At 32.7% G+C, this 20926-nt stretch overlaps 1 protein-coding gene across 1 annotated transcript in view; it reads right to left on the bottom strand.

Moving 5' to 3' along the window:
* LOC118183420 (glycine receptor subunit alpha-2-like) overlaps positions 1-20926 on the bottom strand; it is a 440072-nt gene that overhangs the window by 50092 nt on the left and 369054 nt on the right. Inside the window, exons 3-5 of the mRNA XM_085821849.1 lie at positions 19555-19660; positions 12912-12991; positions 5258-5325 (exon numbers count right to left, since the gene is read on the bottom strand). Coding sequence (XP_085677975.1) covers positions 5258-5325; positions 12912-12991; positions 19555-19628 — 222 coding nt within the window. The 5' untranslated portion in view covers positions 19629-19660. The remainder of the gene's footprint in view (positions 1-5257; positions 5326-12911; positions 12992-19554; positions 19661-20926) is intronic.

Raw genomic sequence — 20926 nt, 5'->3', positions numbered from 1 at the left:
TAAAAGACCACGCTAGAACCCTTCAGAATAGTAGAAACCAATCTAAAGATTTTAGGAAATTTTCTAATTCCAAATTAACTTCTTTAGTGTCGAGTAAAAACAGTTGTAGATCATTCTTTTCACAAATGTTGTAAGTTTTTAAACTTAAGTGTCCAAAAAAGAATCGAATTTGTTAAGAAACACAAACTTTATTTTAATTGTTTATCTTCTCAGCCTCATTTAGTAAAAAACTGTCGTAGTTTACATAAATGTATGACGTGTAAGTTACCTCATCATACTGTTCTTCATTTTGATCGAAATATCAAAACTAGTGAAAATGAGAAACCAAAACAAACGTCCTCACTCTCCCCCAAAGCCGAAGTGTTCTTACCAAAGAATGAAGTCGTTACAAATGCCACAATATATGCAGGACAATTTAGTTATTCTAAAGGTGAATCAAAACGTGTATTACTGTGTACTGCTCTCATTAAAGTTAGTGATTCCAATGGTAAAGCCATCCCTTGCAGGGCTTTACTAGACTGTGGCAGTGAAGCCAGCTTTATAAGTGAAGAGTGTGTCCGTAAACTAAAGTTAGGTAGATTTAACAAAAAAATTGAAGTGTCGTGCCTTGGTTCGTTCAACACTGTAACAAGTGGAGAAGTGGAATTAATCTTTACCCCGCACTTTGGGTCAGATTCCAAATTTCGAACATATGCATTCGTGATTCCAAGGATAACTTCAGATGTGCCTAACGTGTCGCTTTCTTCTAAAATTGCGAATCATTTTGACGATCTAGTCTTAGCTGATCCTAAGTTCTATGAAAGAAAACCAATAGATATTTTGTTAGGTGTAAATGTATTTTTTACTATGCTTAAGGGAGACATCATAAAGAGAGGAGAATCATTACCCTTTGCAATTTGTTCTCAGTTGGGTTGGATCATTTCCGGGAACACTATTACTGATGATTAGAATCTAACTGACACTTTTACAGTGAATAATCTTCAGTTGAATACAAACGAATTAGTTGAAAGATTTTGGTCTTTAGACTCCATTCCGGAAGTCAAACGTATTTCAAGTGAAGATAAAAAATGTGAAGAGTTCTTTAAAACAACACACTTCCGTGATCAAAATGGTCGTTATGTAGTGAAACTTCCATTTAAAGATAACCCTTCAAGGTTGAGTAATTCTAAAGATCTTGCTTTACAAAGATTTAAATCTTTAGAGAGAAATCTCTTAAGATCTCCTGATACATATGATATGTATAAACATTTCATGAAGGAATACTTGGATCTCGGGCACATGGAACCAGTCCGTAGTTCAGAGTCCCCAAGTCAGGCATACTACATGCCACATCATGCAGTAATTAAGGAATCTAGCTCTACGAGTAAAATACGTGTGGTATTTAATGCTACTAGTAAGTCTTCATCAGTACTGTCTCTTAACGACATATTGATGACAGGTCCCAGAATACAACAAGAGCTGTTTCCAGTTTTGGTCAAATTCAGATGTTACCCAGTAGTTGTCACAGCTGATATCATGAAAATGTTTAGACAAATTCTAGTTAATGAAGAGGATAGAAACTTTCAAAGGATATTTTGGCGGGACAGTCCAAGTGATCCTATTCAAGAATTTCGACTTAATACTGTCACATACGGCACTGCGTCGGCTCCATATTTGGCTACTCGTGCTTTATACCAACTTGCCTACGATGAACAGAATAACTATCCTTTAGCTTCGAAGGCTGTACTTCAAAACTTTTTTGTAGATGATTGTTTGGTAGGTGCTCAAAACACTGAAGAGTGCAAAATTCTAGTAAATCAACTCTTGCAAATGTTAGAATGTGGAGGATTTATTCTGCGTAAATGGTCATCCAATGACTTGTCAGTGTTAGAAAATATACCCCAGGAGTTGAGAAATGATTCTGAGGCTATGAAAATTCAAGACGATAGCTCAATCAAAGTTTTAGGAATTAATTGGAACCCCCGTGAAGACTACTTTAACTTTTCCGTATCCATTTCTGGTGAAAAGCTTAAATACTCTAAAAGAGATATCCTTTCTGATTTAGCGAAAATATTTGACCCATTGGGTTGGCTTGCTCCTTGTATTATTTATGTCAAAATCTTGATACAAGACATGTGGAAACTCCATTTATCGTGGGATGAACCTGTTAGTGATGAGATTGCTAACAAATGGAAGATTTTCCGAAATGATTTACATCTTATTCAACAATTAAAAATACCGAGATTTGTTTTGATTCCTGACGTGAACTATATTGATATCTGTGCTTTTTGTGATGTCTCCGAGAAAGGCTACTGGGCAGCAATTTATTTGCGTTCAGTGTCAGGTAATTTGGACATCAAAGTAACACTCTTAATATCAAAAACAAGAGTTGCCCCTCTGAAAGTGCAATCATTACCTCGATTAGAGTTATGCGCCGCAGTATTGTTAGTGAATTTGCTTAAATCAGTGTTAGAACATTTAGAGTTTCCTATACGTAAAGTTTTGGCCTGGACAGATTCAACTGTTGTACTGTCCTGGATTTCTGCAGAACCATACCGTTGGTTCTCTTTGTTGGAAACCGCGTTGCTAAATTACAGAATACAATTCCTAATGTAAGGTGGAACCATATCAATGGAAAGCGGAACCCAGCTGTTTCAGGTTCAAGAGGAATGTTTCCAGCAGAATTTCTCAAGTGTGAACGATGGTTCATTGGACCTACTTGGTTATATTCACAAGATTTCGAACCATGTCCTGACAGTGAACATCTTGCTGATGTAGATTATGAAGGAGTTCGTAGAGAAGAAAAAAAAACTTACATTTCAGTATCTTGTGCGGTAAAGGAAAATGACATTTTTAAACGGTATTCATCTTAGACAAAATTACGTCGTATAGTTGCATTATGCCTAAGATTTATTTACAACTGTCGAAACTTCTCCGAAAATCGTTTGAGAGGTTTTTTTGACAACCGATGAGCTTCGATTAGCTACAAAAACAGTGATACAAAATGTCCAAAAATCATATTTTCCTCAAGAGCTCTCTTATTTAAAAACTTCGAGAGAATTGAAAGGTGTGAGCAGCCGAGTAATACAATTAACTCCCTTCCTTGATGAAGAAGGCGTCATTCGATTAGGTGGTCGCTTAAAAAATGCAAACATTCCTGAAAATAGCAAACATTCTATTTTGCTTCCAAAGGAAGGACATGTCACTAATCTCATCGTAACTCATTACCATGTCAATTATTTGCATGCTAGTCAAGAGTTATTAATAAGAACTTTACGAATGCAGTTTTGGATTCTTTCGGTGAGAAGCGTAGTGAGAAAGATTATTCACAGATGTATTCCTTGTATTAGAAATCGAGGCAAGACTGTGACCCAGATAATGGGTGATTTACCCTTGCCTAGAGTTCAACCATCAAGACCTTTTGCAGTCACCGGTGTTGATTATGCTGGTCCATATTCTATTAAGTCCCAAGTTGGGAGAAGAACAAAAACTTTCAAGTGTTACGTATCCATTTTTGTGTGTTTCTCAACAAAAGCTGTACATTTGGAGTTAGTCAGTGATCTATCAACTTCAACGTTTTTAGCAGCTCTAAAAAGATGTATCGCCCGACGAGGCAAACCACCAAAAATTTCGAGTGACTGTGCTACTAACTTCAAAGGTGCTAGTAAGGAACTGAAGGAGATTTATAAAAATGCAGCTCGCATTGAGAAAAGCAGTGAATTATGCGACTACATTACCTCAGAAGGTATAACTTTGGTATTTAATCCTCCGACATCTCCTCACTACGGTGGCTTGTGGGAATCTAATGTGAAATCCATGAAATTTCATCTTAAACGAGTATCAGGATCCACACTTCGTAGAGAATAACTTACGAGGAATTTTTAACAGTTCTTACACAAGTGGAAGCGTGTATGAATTCCCGTCCTCTTTGTGCGATGTCTAGTGATCCAAACGACTTTAGTGCATTGACTCCAGGTCATTTTCTGATTGGAGCCCCTTTGCTTGCCATTCCGGAATCTGACTTGAGTGATGTGAAATCTTCACGACTTAAACGTTGGTCTCTAGTTCAACAGACTGTGCAACATTTTTAGAAACGATGGCGTGCAGAATATTTAACAACACTTCAACAGCGTGCTAAGTGGTTTCGTGCGTCTCCAAATCTAAAATGTGGTGATTTAGTTCTGATCAGAAACGAACAACTGCCTCCAAACCAATGGAAAATTGGAAGAATTGCCTTAATTCATCCAGGTAGTGATAAAAAAGTTCGAGTGGCTACAATCCATATAGCCGCTGGTGATTTCAAACGAGCTGTTACTAAATTGTGTCTTATCCCCAATCATGACTAATATGAACTATGAACTATTAACTTTTTTCATATTATTGAACTTTAATTTTAGTTATATTTTCAATTAATTTTTTTGTTTGTTTGTTAATGTTATTACGTATGCTTTAACTATTTGTCTTTTTTGAACCCTTAGAAGGCTTCAAGGCCGGGGGCTATGTTTAGTATTTTTCGTACCAAACGAATTACTAGTGTGTCTTTGCAACAATAGATGGCGTTGCTGCCTGATTCAATTCTGATTGCTATGGTAACGAACTTTCAACTCATAATTTATGTGATTTGTATTCTATTCTTTTTTTGTTTTATTATTTGCTACTGTGCTTGGAGTGATGTGAGCTGTGTCGTCACGTGGACGGCATTCCTTCTATTTCAAAGTGTTATGTAAAATAAACTAGTGATAATTACAGTCCGCTTGCCTTTTTTTTTTTTTTTTTGTGAATTATTCTTAACAGAGGTGTTTTCCTCCTTAAAAGATTTTAAAATCACGCGCTAGAATTTTCCAGTACTTTCTCGAAATCAAAAAGAGATATTTATTTATTTAATGCACGCGCTCTTGTATTTTTAATTTTCTGGCTTAGCTTTCTTCTTTTAATATTCGTCACGCGCTGCACTGCGCGGGAAATAAAACCAATTAATTTATAATTTTACTAACATTAGCTTTTTAAATACCAAATTCGTAACAATATCTTAAGTTCAAATCCCGAGTGTTCGACTTTATTGTAAAACTCCAAGACGGAGTTCTGTTAACTTTTATCTGAATAAAATTAAGAGTTATTTTACCCTTTGTGCTTGTTGTTTCATCTACACGAACTCAAGCGATTATTCGCTTAACAGTTCTTAAGATTCTTTACTTTATTCAGTAACTGAGAAATACACAAGTGAGAATCCCACAATTTTAAAAACCTATTTCTGTGAATTAAAGAAATTAAACCTTACCATTGATCCTTCATCAATTGTATCCAAACTTAGAACTGTGACGTGAAAGCGAACAATTGTTGGCTCCCCTGAAAAAGGTAAAAATTCTTAATTAATTTTTGATTATAACACATACAATTGATCATAGTGTAATTTTATGAGCATTATCTATTAAAAATGAGACAGTATTGAAAATATTTTGATCATGATAGTTTTAAGAACTACATTTTGTAGCGTCATAAGCTATTTTGAATCAGAAGACGTGAAAAATGTAATTTAATAATTTGAATATGCTTCAGATGTATTTGGAAACTGCAGTAACTGTAAACATAATGCTTGAACCTGATGAACAAATCTGAGGAGAAGCAGAAGCTACTTTATTTCTTTAATTGTTTAGTTGATGACGACTAATTATTCGAGGGCTACCTGCCTAAGAGAAGTGATGTGCCCACAGAAGACTCTAAAGTGAAGCTGGTTTGTATTAACATTTCACAATCTGAAACATCACACTTTATCGCTGGTGTCTAGTTGTATTTTGCCATTAATTAGTTCTTGACTTATTAACTTTGAGGTTACTTGTTTCGCTTTCCAAAGATATATTTCTAACGCATGCTCTCCAATTGTTTTATTTTTTTGTTAAAAATTCTTTTTGGGATGTCTTTTAGAGTCTAGTCTTTTAGAACCTTTTTCTATCATTTATTTTCATTCTGTAGAGGCAATACATTTTTATTTATGATAAGTACTCCCTTACGCCGGTGCATACTTAGTGAAACACGAGGAAATAGAGTACTTTTATATAATCTTTTATTTAGTTCACTCATTGTATTTCACTGTGGGTAGAATTTTGTCATCGATTAACTTTCTTAATAAGATGTAGAGTTCAAAGTTTGTTCACTGTTTCTCGTTGACAATACCGTGTGTCCAGTTCAGAAGTTTAAAATATTTCTAAATACTTCCTTCGGAATATGTCAAGCTGACTTTGTCTGTTGAACTACTCAAAGCCAATTGTCGTCAACCAGATTTTTCTGCTTGTAATGATATTTGTTTACGAATAAAATCCCGTATTTATATCTCAGCTACAGGCCAGGTCAATTGTATGGTGTTTACTTTATAGAGACATTAGGATTTTTTCGGAAGCAAGAGAGATTGAAAAATTAGCAACTGCCTTCGCCGAGAAGCGAACCATGGACCTCTGGAATACCGGCCTAGCGTGCAGAACCACTACACCACGAAGGAACTCTAGGAAAGCGAGAAAAGTACTTTATAACTTCTATGGTAAACTGGAAAAACATATCTCAGAATAAGAATTTTTTCTATCATCTTTATGCAAATCTCCATTGTTAATGTCTAAGAAAGTAAATTTTTGATATACTTTTTATTCATTATCTAAATATAAATTTTTCAGAAATAGATCATATATATGCCCGATGCATATATAAGTATTACCGTCATATATAAGCCCAATGCTAAAGGCCTTACTATAAATTTTCTGATGCCAATGATCAATTCGTTCAGCTGTTGGAAAAATCCCCGCAAAGATTCAGTGAGAAAAAGGATGAATAAGAAAACTTAACGACGGTTGGGAGACTGACAGAAGGCTTTTTTCAATGGGAAAACGATTTAGAAAATTTATTGAGCTGTTTTGAAATCCCAGAGGAACACAAGCACTAAAAAGCCCCTACGCATTTTATTCATGTCTAACAAATTTCATTATTTCAGATGGACTAAAAAAGAAACCTATTACTTCGCAAAACGCAATAAAGTTTGAACATGAACGGCTCCATAAATTAGATTTGTTGCAAGTGTTGTCGCGACTTAAAGCGGAAAACCCCTTAATAAATTCAGATTTGTTATATCATTGAAGAAGCTTTGCGTTAGTGAGAACCGTTCTTAATATTTTATTTGCGAAGTCAATCTGTAAGGAAAAATTGCATCTCTCTAACCTGCTCTTCTGGTGCAATGGTCAGTCCCATTGGGAGAAAATAAAATGGGTAAAACAATGCACTGCACGAGGTATGATATCGCAATAAAATGCAGTGCGGAAGAGTAGTGATGCATTCTTGGAGAACTGTCTAAAGAAAACTGGCTGATATTCGCATTACTCTTGGGAAACTGGGAGAGAAAAAATCATTGCTTCGCGTGATAGAAAAGGCTAAGGACTAAATTCTGTAACACTAAAATATAGTTACAGAACAGAATAGAACGCCGCCGGAGTAGTTCGGTCCTTGCTTTGGCGTTAACTGTAACGAGAGGTTACGATGTAGATTGTACATAAAAAAATTCTTTTATAGTTTTGAATTACTATCTGTGGTACATATTATAATAGAGCAAAATATATGAGAGAACATAGAGTCATGTCAATTTTTGATACGTTAATCTGTCTTCTGTGATCAAAGTAAAGTCTCTTTTCGAGGGGTAGAATCTTTTATTATAACACAGTAGTTATAAACGTGGAAGAGTTTTGTGAGAGCTTAATTTTGGAATTTATGATTCTCACTCATGCTGCCCAGTTCAAAGCACTGGATTCTGTAATATGCTTTTCTCTTGATGCAAGTAATCGCATAGTTAATGGAACTGCACTTCTCCACATTGGCATTTATCTGTGGTTTTTCTTCCTGAATCGCTTGAAATAACTTGGAAAAGTCTCAAGACCCTTTTATATAGTCACCAAAAATTATCGAGTTAAAATAAAAGTAATAACGATATTTCGCAGGTTAAAAAACATCACTATGCAAAACAACATTTTAAAACACAAAGCAATTGTAAAGCATTACAAAAACATGTGTTTTATACGCTTAAGAAGGTCAAAAAGTACAAAAATATGCTTTTGCAATTCCTTTTTTATGACGATGTCTTGTTAGGTTTCATTTTAAACCTAGATATTTTATATAACGATTTCTTAAAATCGTGAGGTTTTGTCTGAGGTTTTTATTCTCCTTCAATCGGACTACTACTTCGTGATGATTTTATTCGCAATAAGTGTCTATAGACACCCTTGAGGTATGCTCTGGGCAAAGGAATATTCAAATTTCTAACTATTCCTGCAACCAAGCTCTTCATATCCCCATATAATGATTCCCGAACTAAAGTGAGGATCAGTAATGTACACCATATTCTACAAATTCCTTACCCGATTTTTACTTTCGCGATTGTTGGCTGTATACACGTACTTCCGTATACAAAAATGTTTTAAATGACGCAAATATTCATATTTTGGCAATTTTTAATTTAAACAAATCAGTTTTTAAAAATTACGAAATCTAAATTTTAATTTTTGTCTCCCACCCCTACTTATATCAAGGTAATTTTGGATTCACTGTAAGAAATAGAAGAATCGAGCTGATTCTACAAACATTTTATGAATCACGAACAAAGTCTGATTACCACTACGGAAAGTCTGGGCTTAGTGCTCTGTAACATACACCCATTTCCATTATAACAATACATGGTGTTATGTAGATACCATTATATAGGTTCCCATGCATACATGGGATGAAAGATGGTTCTCGTAAAATAAGTGATTCATATCTTTTTAACTCAATATACTGTGAGTATGGTATCATTGTATTTTACATCGTATTAAAATGAAATGTTTGGTTGTAAACATTTGAATCGTCATGCATATTTTGCTTCAATGATAAATTAGAATTTTTCAAAATTAAACTTTAATTTTTTTCGTTATTTTCTTTCGGATTTTTTTCTTTCTCAACATTTGTCTCAGAACCTATTTTTATATATACTTATTTAATACATTACTGCATTATAAACTTTAGCTCGTCTAACCAATTATAGTTTATTTTGTTCCTTCTCTTTCCATCTGAGCCCAATCTACAAATTTTCCTGATTTAAGAAAATGCTGCTGGCATCGAAGAACGATTGAGAGATTGTTTCTCCCTCCTGAATGCGGTCTCTTGAGAGAGATCTCAGATATCTTTGCTTGCCTGTTGCCAGTATGTGTGAAAAAGAAACAAATACACTCAACAAAGTGAATCATTCTCCAAAACGAGTAAATTTATAAAAAATTCTAGTGGTTTAGAAAAAAGCTCGCTAGAATTGTTAGTCCAAGCAGGGATCCCATTGACCCTGCATTACACTTTAATATATTCTTGAATTCTTCAGTCTGAAGTCTGGAATTTAAAGGTTTAATTTAATTTCATACATCGAAATTTACATGGCCCACTATTAGTGATTTACACAAAAGTATATATATGGCTAATAATGTACAGGCTAAGATTTAAAAAATAGTTGAAATTTTAGAAGTTTCATGTACGTATTTAAATAATGTCTGCTTATTATGCTTTTATCATTTTACTTCCCTTTACATTTGTAAGTTGATGCCTTGTTTTAATATTATTTCTCTACTTCCCCAAAATTTTCCAGTAGATATAAAAGGTTATTTTTGAGTTTCCTCATTCGAATATTCCCTAGCACATGGAAACAATAAAAAGCATGCAATATTGTTAAGAAATCTGTGGTTTACGTTGTTTCTTGTTTGCTTTTGGAAAGAAAATTTGAAGCAAATATGTGTAAAGTTTACTTAGTAAAAGACAAAAATAAATAAATAAATAAATAAATAAATAAAAAATAAAAAATAAAAAATAAATAAATAAATAAATAAATAAAATAAAATAAAAAAATAAAAAATAAAATAAAATAAAATAAATAAATAAAGAAAGAAAGAACATTATCATGCCAACAACAACAACCTTATACCATAAAATTACAGCTCTGCATATCAGTATAACTATTTTTAAGGCAAAGTTAAGAAATTTCAACACGACGCGATAGTTACTTACATATTACATGAATAATTCATTATAATTCTTCATATCTTCCATGAGATTAATTAAGATTTGTCACGTAAAACCTTTCCTAGAGAGTAAATACTAAATATTCATAGCCATACTTCTCAACAGTGAAACTTCAAAACTCGGTCATTCTATTTGAAACCTAAACTGAGAACCGGGATGATTTTAAAATGTTACCTCTTGCTATTGAAAAACAGCATTAGGTATGATACAAGAGTTTAGAAACTTTACCTTTGAAATTGAGAACCGTAAAGTTTTGATTGCTGTATCAAAAATTTATGCTCTGTACTTCTTTTATATTTGTGATTGCAGCGCGATTTTTAAGCATTTTTTTCTAAATAAATGCGAAAATATTTTTTTTAAGTTGGAAGCAACTAGCTAGAGATTTTTGAATGTAAATCAAGAATTTCGTGAGTAATTTCGCATGCATTACTGATCCCAAGTCTAGAAAACCGAATTGAATATAACGAAGGATATTTTCCTAAGAAGATCATATAAATTAGTTGTTGTCAAAGTAGCAGTCTTTGAAGAAGATATCGAAAGAATATTTTTTATATTTTCGCAAAATAGCAGATATAATCTGCACTTAAAATTAATCTGCCTTCTGGTGAACTCTGATGGAAGAAATAGGAGGTAAGAAATATAATAAAAATAACTTAAGCAAATCTTATAATGTTTTATGGTAAAGTTTAAAAGGAAGACTTAAAAGTCATTGCAGAAGAATAAGAAATAAATTTATCATCCAGCATGAAATTAATAAAGTTAAAATAATTTCACCGGAAAAACTGATAACAGAATTCCAAAGAATTCAAACCAAGCATCAAAGTATAAGTATAAAATCCAGATTAGCGCAAAGTGAAAGACATCATTTAAAGATTTAGATAAAACATTTTGCGAGATTCGAGAACATTTCATTCGAGAAATGGGTGGTAAAAGCAGAGGAATGGGAGATACATAGATGCTATCCCCCTTCAAATAACACTTTGAGTTAAGATATGAAGAAAATGAGGCAGATAGTCAGTCCTCTCTTGCAAGTTGCCTAAGCCAAATAATCCTTCTCAAAAGTGTTTTTTCTCGTTTTCGCTTGTCTAGGAAAAAATGCACAACATGTTCAGTAGAATAAATAATCGAAATAAAGAAAAAGGCGAGAGAAAATCTGAAACGTTAATAATGCGTTTAGAAGAAAAGCTAAACATATATTATAATGCATTAATTGCAAAATTAGGAAAGTATGAAGCTACTAGGAGATGTTTCAGGAGATATCTTCTTACGTCGAAAAGTTTCAAAAATCAAGACATCATCTAAGCAAAATCATAAATATATTAAACTGTCGTAGAATTACTATTGAAATTTACAAAACGTCAGTAACTTTAAAATATTAAGGCAATTATTATTACTGATAAACTATTTCAATGAAAACTGCGACTGGGATCTCTGTTTATGAAGGAAAAGTGTAATTTCAGCTTATTGACTTCGAAAAAATTACAATGAGCAGGTAACGAATTTTTTATCTTTACTGATTTATCCGTGTATCATAAACTAGATTAACACGCTTCTGTCAGATTAAGCAAGCCGCTATTCAAGCTGAGTAAGTTTTTCAAACGAACATTTTCAGGCTATGGAATCTGTTCTAAAAGACAAGAGTAATATATAACTGACAAAGGCGTGATAATAAACGAATAGTCATCCCAAGGAAGACAGTTATTTATCAGCAACTTCCTACCCGAATCATCTACAGAATATCACGCTTCTGCAGTGTACGTCCTTAATGGCAATAAGGCGCTTATGTCAATGACAAAAATTCGCCATCATTTTTTGAAGAAGAATTGTACTTAGGTTCTTAGTGAAGAGCTTGATATCCGCAAATAATAATTAACGCAGAAAGCAATGACTATGAGCTATTGCTGAGGAGTCCGGGATAGCAAGCAGTGGCGATAATCTATCAGTAGATAATTCAGTGCACATCTGGATAAAATAAATCAATTTTCATTTAGTGGGTAAGGAGAATCTGCTATGACCTTTATCTTATTTTAAGAGAAAGTTCTGTTAGGTGCATGCAGAAATTTTATTTAGGGTTTGTCAATACTGGTAATTGCACTGGCATATCAGAAAAGTGTCACCTGATGGCTGCAGAAAAATAATGATATGCATCTTTTTTTCATACTTTATATTTTGCCGTCGAATATTCAATAGATTGTGCTGATAATAATGCAAAGGAATACAAATACAGCGATGCAGGAAATTCTAGATGAGTTAGATGATGACAGAGTTGGGAGTTCAATGGGCTGCGTTTTCACCGAGGTATGACAGATGGTTAGAAGACTAAATTATGACTATCAGATGCTTAGAATCATTACTAGATCATTCCTTTCAGCAGGAGTATATATATATACTATGAGAAAGTTTTCATTTTTTGTTATTTATTCTTTTAATATCTAAAAACTTTGCTCTGACTCTGCTAATTACCAAGTTTACATAAAATAAAAATTTCACACAAAATTTAATAAATACCTATAGTTTTTAAAACATATGTATTACGTTTTGATATTTCACACCATCAATTCACGTAAAAGAAATGAGAAAAATTTCAGCTTTTTTACTCATTGTATTATCTCCTAACGTTTTGAACAGTGTATGATCAGTAGTATTTCCATATGTTGTTGACATATAGGTTTATAAATAATGTCCTGGCTTACATGATTTAAGCTAAGTGTACTCCTAAGTTATTTTATGTAAGAAATCGGAGATAAAAGTTTTATTTAGAAAAAAAAATTAATATTGGTTTAAGTACTCTTTTCACAGATGCTTACACTCTAAGTAGATAAGAATAAATACTATTCGTAAAATACATAATAAATATCACTCACCTTTATCTTTCGGAGGTTGAAGGTTATCATAAGCATGAGCATCAACTGGCAGAATGTTTTCAAATTCTAAAGTTTCAGAGCTGAAAGGAAAAAATATCATTTAGGCAAAAATCCGTTCTTTCATAAGAAAATTATCACAAAATGGTCAGAATAAATCACCATTTTGTGATAATTTTTTCTGCGCAGAAGTCTAATTTGGTCAATATGTAGATTATTACAAAAGGCCAAATAATTGCCCCATCTAAAACATTCGAAATCTTCCTCTTCTAAAAAATAAACCTCTGGAGCTATCTTTTTTTTACGCTGGGATTAATTCTTAAGGAATAACGAAATTTGTTTCTAGAAGATTCGAAGTATCTTCCCGTTTCACTGCTGTGGTTTTTGTGTAGCATTATATGAATACACATCGGAGCTTGCAGTTTGTTGTTTTCGTAAACGTTCAGGTTTCTTAATCTTATAAAGTTATCTTAGTCAAATAATTTATTCAGAAATTTCTGGTCATTCTTTTAATGGTCGTAATTATTAAACACAACATTTTATGAAGGCTTGTTAAGAAAAATAAATTTCTGATTTTTCTCTTTTTATTGCTGAATGATATAACTTTGTTTTCGTAACTAAAGCAAGGCGCCAAGACCATTTTAAACTTAAGAGTCATACCTCCATCTCATTAGTGCCGTATTATGTCACGCAAAATCTTGACTTGCAGGTAATTTTGTGATTTTTGGAATTCAGAATTCAGTTATTTGCAACCGACTTGCATGACTCTATTAAAATAAATGTAAAATGTTTTCATATAATTCAAAGTTTTCTAGGTGCTGACTAAATTTACTTTTCTTTTCTTGTATAATTTGTAACTCTGTCTATCGTAAGGCCTTGATTGCTCCTAAACCCACAAGATCTAGCCTCCACACCTTTATTATTCGAGATTCTCAGATTATTATGTAATTTTTCTTAATTTTGCTTTCCCTTGTAAAAGCCAACGTTCTAGACGGAACAGTATGCATAGTGCCCCAGATTATTTGAGGACCAATTCTCTCCGATTATTCACTATGGAGCTTAAGCTATTAGGTACCGTAGTCAAATTCTAGAAGTGGAAATTCTAGAAGTGAAGTGTACTTGATTTATGTTTCTCACTTAAACAAGACAGTTAAAGTTTTATTCACATATTTTATTTGTTTATATTTTTATTACATTAAGTACCAAATAAATTTTATTTATTTTTCAATTCTGTAGAAAACTAGCATATCATATTTAATTTTTATGAAGAATAAAAAAGAGTATTGTCTGCCAATTCGAATCTAAATTTCTTAAACTATTTACGCTCTTATTACTAAATTAGAAAAATTTTAAATATATACTGAACAAATCTCAGCCATTATACTAGATCCTAAGATTAAGATATTTTGTAGTGTAGAAAACAAAAACGACAAATTCAGAAGGCTTTCAAAAGCTGCGATATTTTTATTGCGATAGTTATTTACTAACGTATACGCCAAATATAATATAATATTCTCAGAAACATTAATGTTTAACACTAAGTTCTCTAATGATTGAAAGAAACTTTTTATGATTAGTTTTAAATTGATTCTTTTTACAGTAAGCAAGGAAATATGTTTAATATAAAGTTATTCTGAAACCTGTTTGATATATTTCTATTATTACTGCAGATTTTAACAAGAAATTACCGATAAACATAAGTGCCACAGGCGAGTATCTAAATAAATTTTACCTAAAATTCCAGCTGACTGTAGATAGTTTTCTTCCTCATCTTTATAGATTATACTTTGTTTTTACTGCTTCTACTTTTTTACAAGTGTTGAATAATAAATGAAATTGCCTTTAAAAGATAATGGATGCCTTTCAAGAATAATGGCATTTGCGTAAAAAATTCACACTTGTTTTGTAAATTTACATCTAAACAGCTTGCAGGTCATAGCATTTCAATTTGGTATCTTCTTTTACTAGACTGGGAGCCTTAACGTATGTAGCGTAGTAAATAACTTTATCAACATGGAGTTTAGACTGACTAAAGTTATAAATAATGTTTGAGAACAGGTTTTATGTATTTCTCAGCTATTGCCGTACTTGTTTAATGCAGAAGAACTTTTAATTTAATATCGAATATCCTTATATATTGCATACATTGTAAATATATCCTTCTCTATCATTGGAATGAAAATGTGATAGTCATTTTTTATATTAATCATCTTAAAAATGCAATTATAGTATAAAATCTGAGCTGAATCCCACTGTTCTAAATGATATTGGTGACATCTGGTTTAATAATTTAATATCTGGTTTGGAGGGGTAAACTAAATACATTGATACCATTGGCGTCTTTACTCAAAGATGACATCATTTATCGTTTATTGTATGTTTTAGAAATCATTTTCTGCCAATGGATTTGGAATGTTTTTCTAGGAATAGTTATCTGTCTGATGATTCTGAGAAAATTAACTGTCTAATTTGTTTTTTTTTCCAGTCATTGACTGGATCTGACATGCAAACTCCTTCCGAACTCAAAACTTTCGAGTAATGCAGTTATCTGCTGTGTGGGTACATTATTATTCGTCTGATACTGCTGCTTGTCCTACTATTACTATTATTGCCGGAATAGGCTAAATTTGAAAGTAATACCAGTTAAGGGTAGACATGATAATTCTTTGCGAGGTTTGTAGATTTCTATCTGACGAAGACTAGGATATTCGAAGAATCCTCTAAGTAAGCCCTATACAACTGACTGCTCAAGGTACTATTTCAGTGACCTATTTAAATAGCTATAATAAAGAATCCTATCCAAAATGACCTGAAAATGATTTCCAAGGGAAGAAACGTCCGTATGGTAAATGCCGGGATATAATATATAGCATCCAAAAGCCAGAAACTTTCTGATTACAATTTTATCAATGCCTTAATTTCGTATTACTTTTCTGTTCCATAAATGATAGCAACAACAGCAATAAAAGCAAATGCTTTCTTACACTGTAAGAAAGTTGAATTTGTTTTGAGAACTAGCTGTATAAACAGTAACTGAAATGTTATCATTTCAACTATTGCCATATTCTTAATTGAACAACGAAAGCAATCTTGATAATCTATGTGCTATTAAGCAGCATATATATATATATATGTGAGAGGGCATCGTTCATTATAATCGGGTGACGCGACAAGCTGTGAGAATAAATAATTTACTTTTCCGATGATAGAAGTCAGACGATTCCGCCATTAAGACGATGACGCGATTAAAAGATGTTTGCATATTAAAGACTATTCCTTCTCTTCATTTGTAAATAATTTCATCTATTTCCTTCTACGTATGTAATTACTTTGTAGTTTGTAGCAACTATTCATGTTTCATTAAATATCCAAGTTTTATATAAATCGGACTAGTTTATTAGCCCCTAGACAGCCACATCGGAAGTAAGTTTACAAACATCATATTCCTAGACAGTAAGTACCGATTCTACATATATTTTCGATGAATAATTTTATGCTATGAAATTTTCAAATTATCTTGAAAATACACTTTTGTTTATGATAACAGAATATAAAACAAAGATAAAAAATACTAAATTATTTCCAAAATGCATTTACTAAATATATGAAATTACACTATTAAATACTTTCGTATGAATACATTAACGCATATCTCAGACCCACATGGTAAAATGAAAGCAAATGACTTCATATGCACTTAAACCAGAAACTTTTTAATTTAATAATTTAGGGATTTGCCTATATAATAGTTTATAATAAAAATAAGTGTAAAGAAATGGTAAAATGAAAGCAAATGACTTCATATGCACTTAAACCAGAAACTTTTTAATTTAATAATTTAGGGATTTGCCTATATAATAGTTTATAATAAAAATAAGTGTAAAGATACATTCTAATAAGCGTCTTGATATATGCATGAAAGCAATAATTCTCTCCCAAAACTCCGGACGATAGGGAAACTAAATCTAATCTCCCAGTTTTTCACACATAATCACAAACTCTTAACGTTCATATCATCGTGACAATATGGAAAGACGCAGTCTTTTTTTGCAGAAAAAGGGATACCTAGGAGACCAGAATATATTATTGTAAAATTGAAATATTTTTGTGTATGCTACCGTTTGTTGTGCCATTTTGATTTGATCAACATTCGTTTGTACCACTTTCAAATGTTGTGCTACCATTTGTCGAATGATTTCGATGTATAAGAATCTCACTCCTGCCAAATGAACAAAATATAAAGCAGCAAAAATTTTCATATTCATCTGAGAGATGTTTACTGATCTTAGGCCGTAAATTTATTACGTTAAAGTTTTGTCAGTTACAATGAGTCGAAGTATAATATACATTGGGACACTTTTGTAATGCATACATTAATTTTGGATGCAAATCCTAGCTTAGAACCATGTTTAAGCAAAGCTAGCAAAGAACCATGTTTAAGCAAAGCTAGCAAAGAACCATGTTTAAAAAAATTTCGTTAAAACCCAAACGAGTCTGCCTTCTTAAGTTTACAGTAGCAACGCTTAGTTTGATCACGCTAACACTTTCACACTTTCATATTTTTTAAACTTCACTTCGCTAACTTCACTTTGAGACGCTTCCAAATGTTTCTGGATATAATGCTTTAGATTAGAGCTTCTTTCAGTGAATGCTAATTAACATAATTTTCTCAGTAATTGAAGGAGATACGTAGTACATTAGTTTTTATTTTTTTATCACATAGACTATATTTACATGAAATCTTTGTTACTTATAATTTCTGCAATTACGGAATGTTTGTTTTTCTATCGTCTTCATTTTATGCACAAACAATTTTAGAAAGGTTGAGAACAAAGGTTCAGCTCACCACTTCCTATGCGGAGTATATCTAAATAAATGAGAAATTAAATGAAAAGTGAGAAAGGCACACGGAAGCGGTTTGTGGCTGTGTGCATTTACTCATTCATATATTTTATATAGCGCAGTAATGAAATAAAATAACTCTGAATAACTGATAGGTCACTGTCAATAAAAAAATGCAATTTTTATATCATCGAAATTCTTAAAATAACGGGTTTTAACGAAAGTAACCCACCACCGTAAATAGCATCTTTGCAAACAGCTTGCGTTGGCGTGTTTAATCTTATTTTGCCAAAGAAGTTTTGGCATTTTAAAAAAAGAGACCTGCTTTAGAACCTTCTGCTGAACTCAAAAAACATATCGTTATCATTACGTACAAAGTGTCTGAAATGGAACTATCACGCTACCAGATTAGAACCATCATTTACTTCTAGTTCTGTTACAAAACGTCAGCTACAGAATGTCACCAAATCATGTGTATTGCTTTAAGTACTAATGTTGTATCATATGACACTGTGAAGGTTTGGTACCGAAAGTTCAAAAACAAGGATTGTAGTATTCAAACAGCAGAGCGCTCTGGCCGGCCTACTGATGTTGATGAGGCCCGTCTGCGAGAACTTGTGGAAAAAGATCAGTATGCAACTACTCGAGAGCTTGCTAAGGAGTTAGACGTTAGTGCCATGCCCATTAGTCGCGTTATGCATCGCATAAACTAGAACCACAAGTTCAATCGCTGGGTGCCGCATGAGATGGCTCAAGCAGAAAAGGACAGACGTGTTCAGGCCTGTACTAATCTGCTCGAATATCAACGCAAGGACAAAATTCTGGATCTGATCGTCACTTGTGAGGTAAAGTGAATTTACTTCAAAAACACAGTACGAAAAGGCGGATGGCCCGCGTCCGGTGAGCCCGTCCGCAGAGTCGCAACGCACAATTTGATTAAAAAAAGATCCTGCTTTGTATCTGGTGGGATTGCCGTGGTAATATCCGCAAAGAGTATCTGGAAAAAGGTAAAATCCTTGACAGTAAGGTGTACAGTGAGATGCTAGTCTGTGTGGACGCTGCTATCAAGGAAAATCATTAGACTGAATTCCAGAGAAAAAAAGTAATGTTCCATCAAGATAATGCAAGACATGTGTCTGTATTCACGGGCTGGACACTGTACGGGCTTGAAAAGTATCTTTTGCCACATCCACCATATAGCTCCGACATCGCTCCTTCAGACTTCTACTTTTTTACACCTGCAACTACATCTTCCTGGTGCTGTTCTGGACAGGGCATCCGAAATGAGGTTGATCTGTTTTTGAACTTTCGGTCACGAAGTTTTCGGGCTGAAGGCTTTGCGAAACTACCAAAACCTTCGCAGAAAATCATAGATTTGGGTGATGATTACTATTCGCACTGAAGGTACTGCTTTCATGTTTTTTTTCTAAATTTATTAAGAACGTTCTTTTGCAGAAAACTTTCGTTACAGCCAGATATTAGAATGAAATAAAACATGAAAATTTTGTATATATTTATTTTAAAGAATAGTGGATTTTTTAAAAAAATTATGATCAAATAAAAGTAGAAAACATAGTGCATTACAAGACTGCAAAATTTAAATTTCGAGAATTATTTTAAGATACTTTTTGCAGCAGATTTCAGCTACATTCAATCCAAACTCAATGCTTTTCCACAAATTCTGAGATCAAAAAATTTCAATACGATACGTTAAATTTTATTTAAATTAAATTTAAAAGAGAATTGAAAAAGAAAGACATAATCATCTAAAGAATCAGGAAAAAAGTGCATATAGCAATATTACCAAGTCAGTTTAAAGATAGCAAAGCACTGCAACAGAATGGAAAGCCCCGGCGCCAATTTCAGATTCAAATCCATGGTTTTTGTTAACCTTCACAGGTAGCATTGATCTGGAAAGAAATAAAAAAAGAATCAGTCAGTCTTAATAGATTAAAACGATTTGAATTATATCTTAAATAAAATAATAAGCATTAATACTTTAAGCCGGTGGCTGTCAATTTTGGTATGGGCAAACTTTGTGCATGAGAGGTTTCTTGAATTTCACCATGTGTAACAGGAATATGAAACAGTTTCCTATGAAAAGTTCAGTTTCTTTGGCAGAAGCCTTGCATAAACAATCCAATACTAGCTGTTTATGGGAAAAAAACCTTTAAAAAATGTATTTTAGTCAATCTTTTTAGCTGCAATACGTATTTTAAGTGGTACGTATTTTAAGTGGTCTGTTTCTAACTCTCCAGGCCGTATATATATTTTGTTTGAATAACATTTTAGAACATGTCCTATAACAACAATAATTGTTTCCTGTAACAACAATAATTGTTTCAAAATATTCAAGTTATCTTTGTAAATACAGTGATAGATAAAGAAAAACAAAACAAAACAAAAAAAAAAAAAAAAAAAAACTAATGAGAATACTTTGGCCCACAATGGGAAGTAAGACTAAGTAATGTTAAATTCTGCAAAAAAAGAGGAACAAGTGGGGTGACTCAGCTAATATCTATTTTTGTTTATTTGTTTGTTTGGGTTGGATTCTTGTTAAGTAAATAATATACAGATTCCCAGCGAAAATTAAGAATTATCTGAGGTAAGAATTATCTGAGGTAAGAATTATCTGAGGTATTATCTGAGTTGTCTTTAAACTTCTGCGTATGCACTTTCACATTATTGTTTTATGGTAGTAACAAATAGGATAATTACTTTTGTTACAAAACAGCGAATGATGCTGAACATAATCGAACTAGCCCAGTAAGACATCTCCAAGATAAGACTATTCTGCACTTAAATAAAAAGCATCCAAACATCCTGAGCTTAATTACACACGCATATATGAAACGCCATGGAGACGTGCTGCTAATCTCTTTACCATTCCCTAAAATCTTCTTAAAGCCTCGAAAGTATAATTCTTGTTCTTATTTACCGAAATCATACATAACTGTTATAATCTAGGATAATTGTTATCCTGAAAGAGTTTTGTCAACACTAAGTTTCTTTGAGAGCTGAGTGAATCTATACGATGCCATATTTTCTCCTGAGGTTATATTTCTTATTTTAAGTAAATTGAAAAAAAAATTGTACATTTAATATAAAATATAATCCTGAGAATGTATGTTCCTCATATAGCTATGAATGTTGCGACATTTCATTCGAATCAAATA

This window comes from Stegodyphus dumicola, chromosome 8, assembly GCF_044657685.1.
Source record: "Stegodyphus dumicola isolate Sdum_Otavi_A_Nest chromosome 8, ASM4465768v1".
NCBI lineage: Eukaryota > Metazoa > Arthropoda > Arachnida > Araneae > Eresidae > Stegodyphus > Stegodyphus dumicola.
Note: the sequence above shows the minus strand (reverse complement) of the source record. Positions and strands in the feature narration are given on the sequence as shown.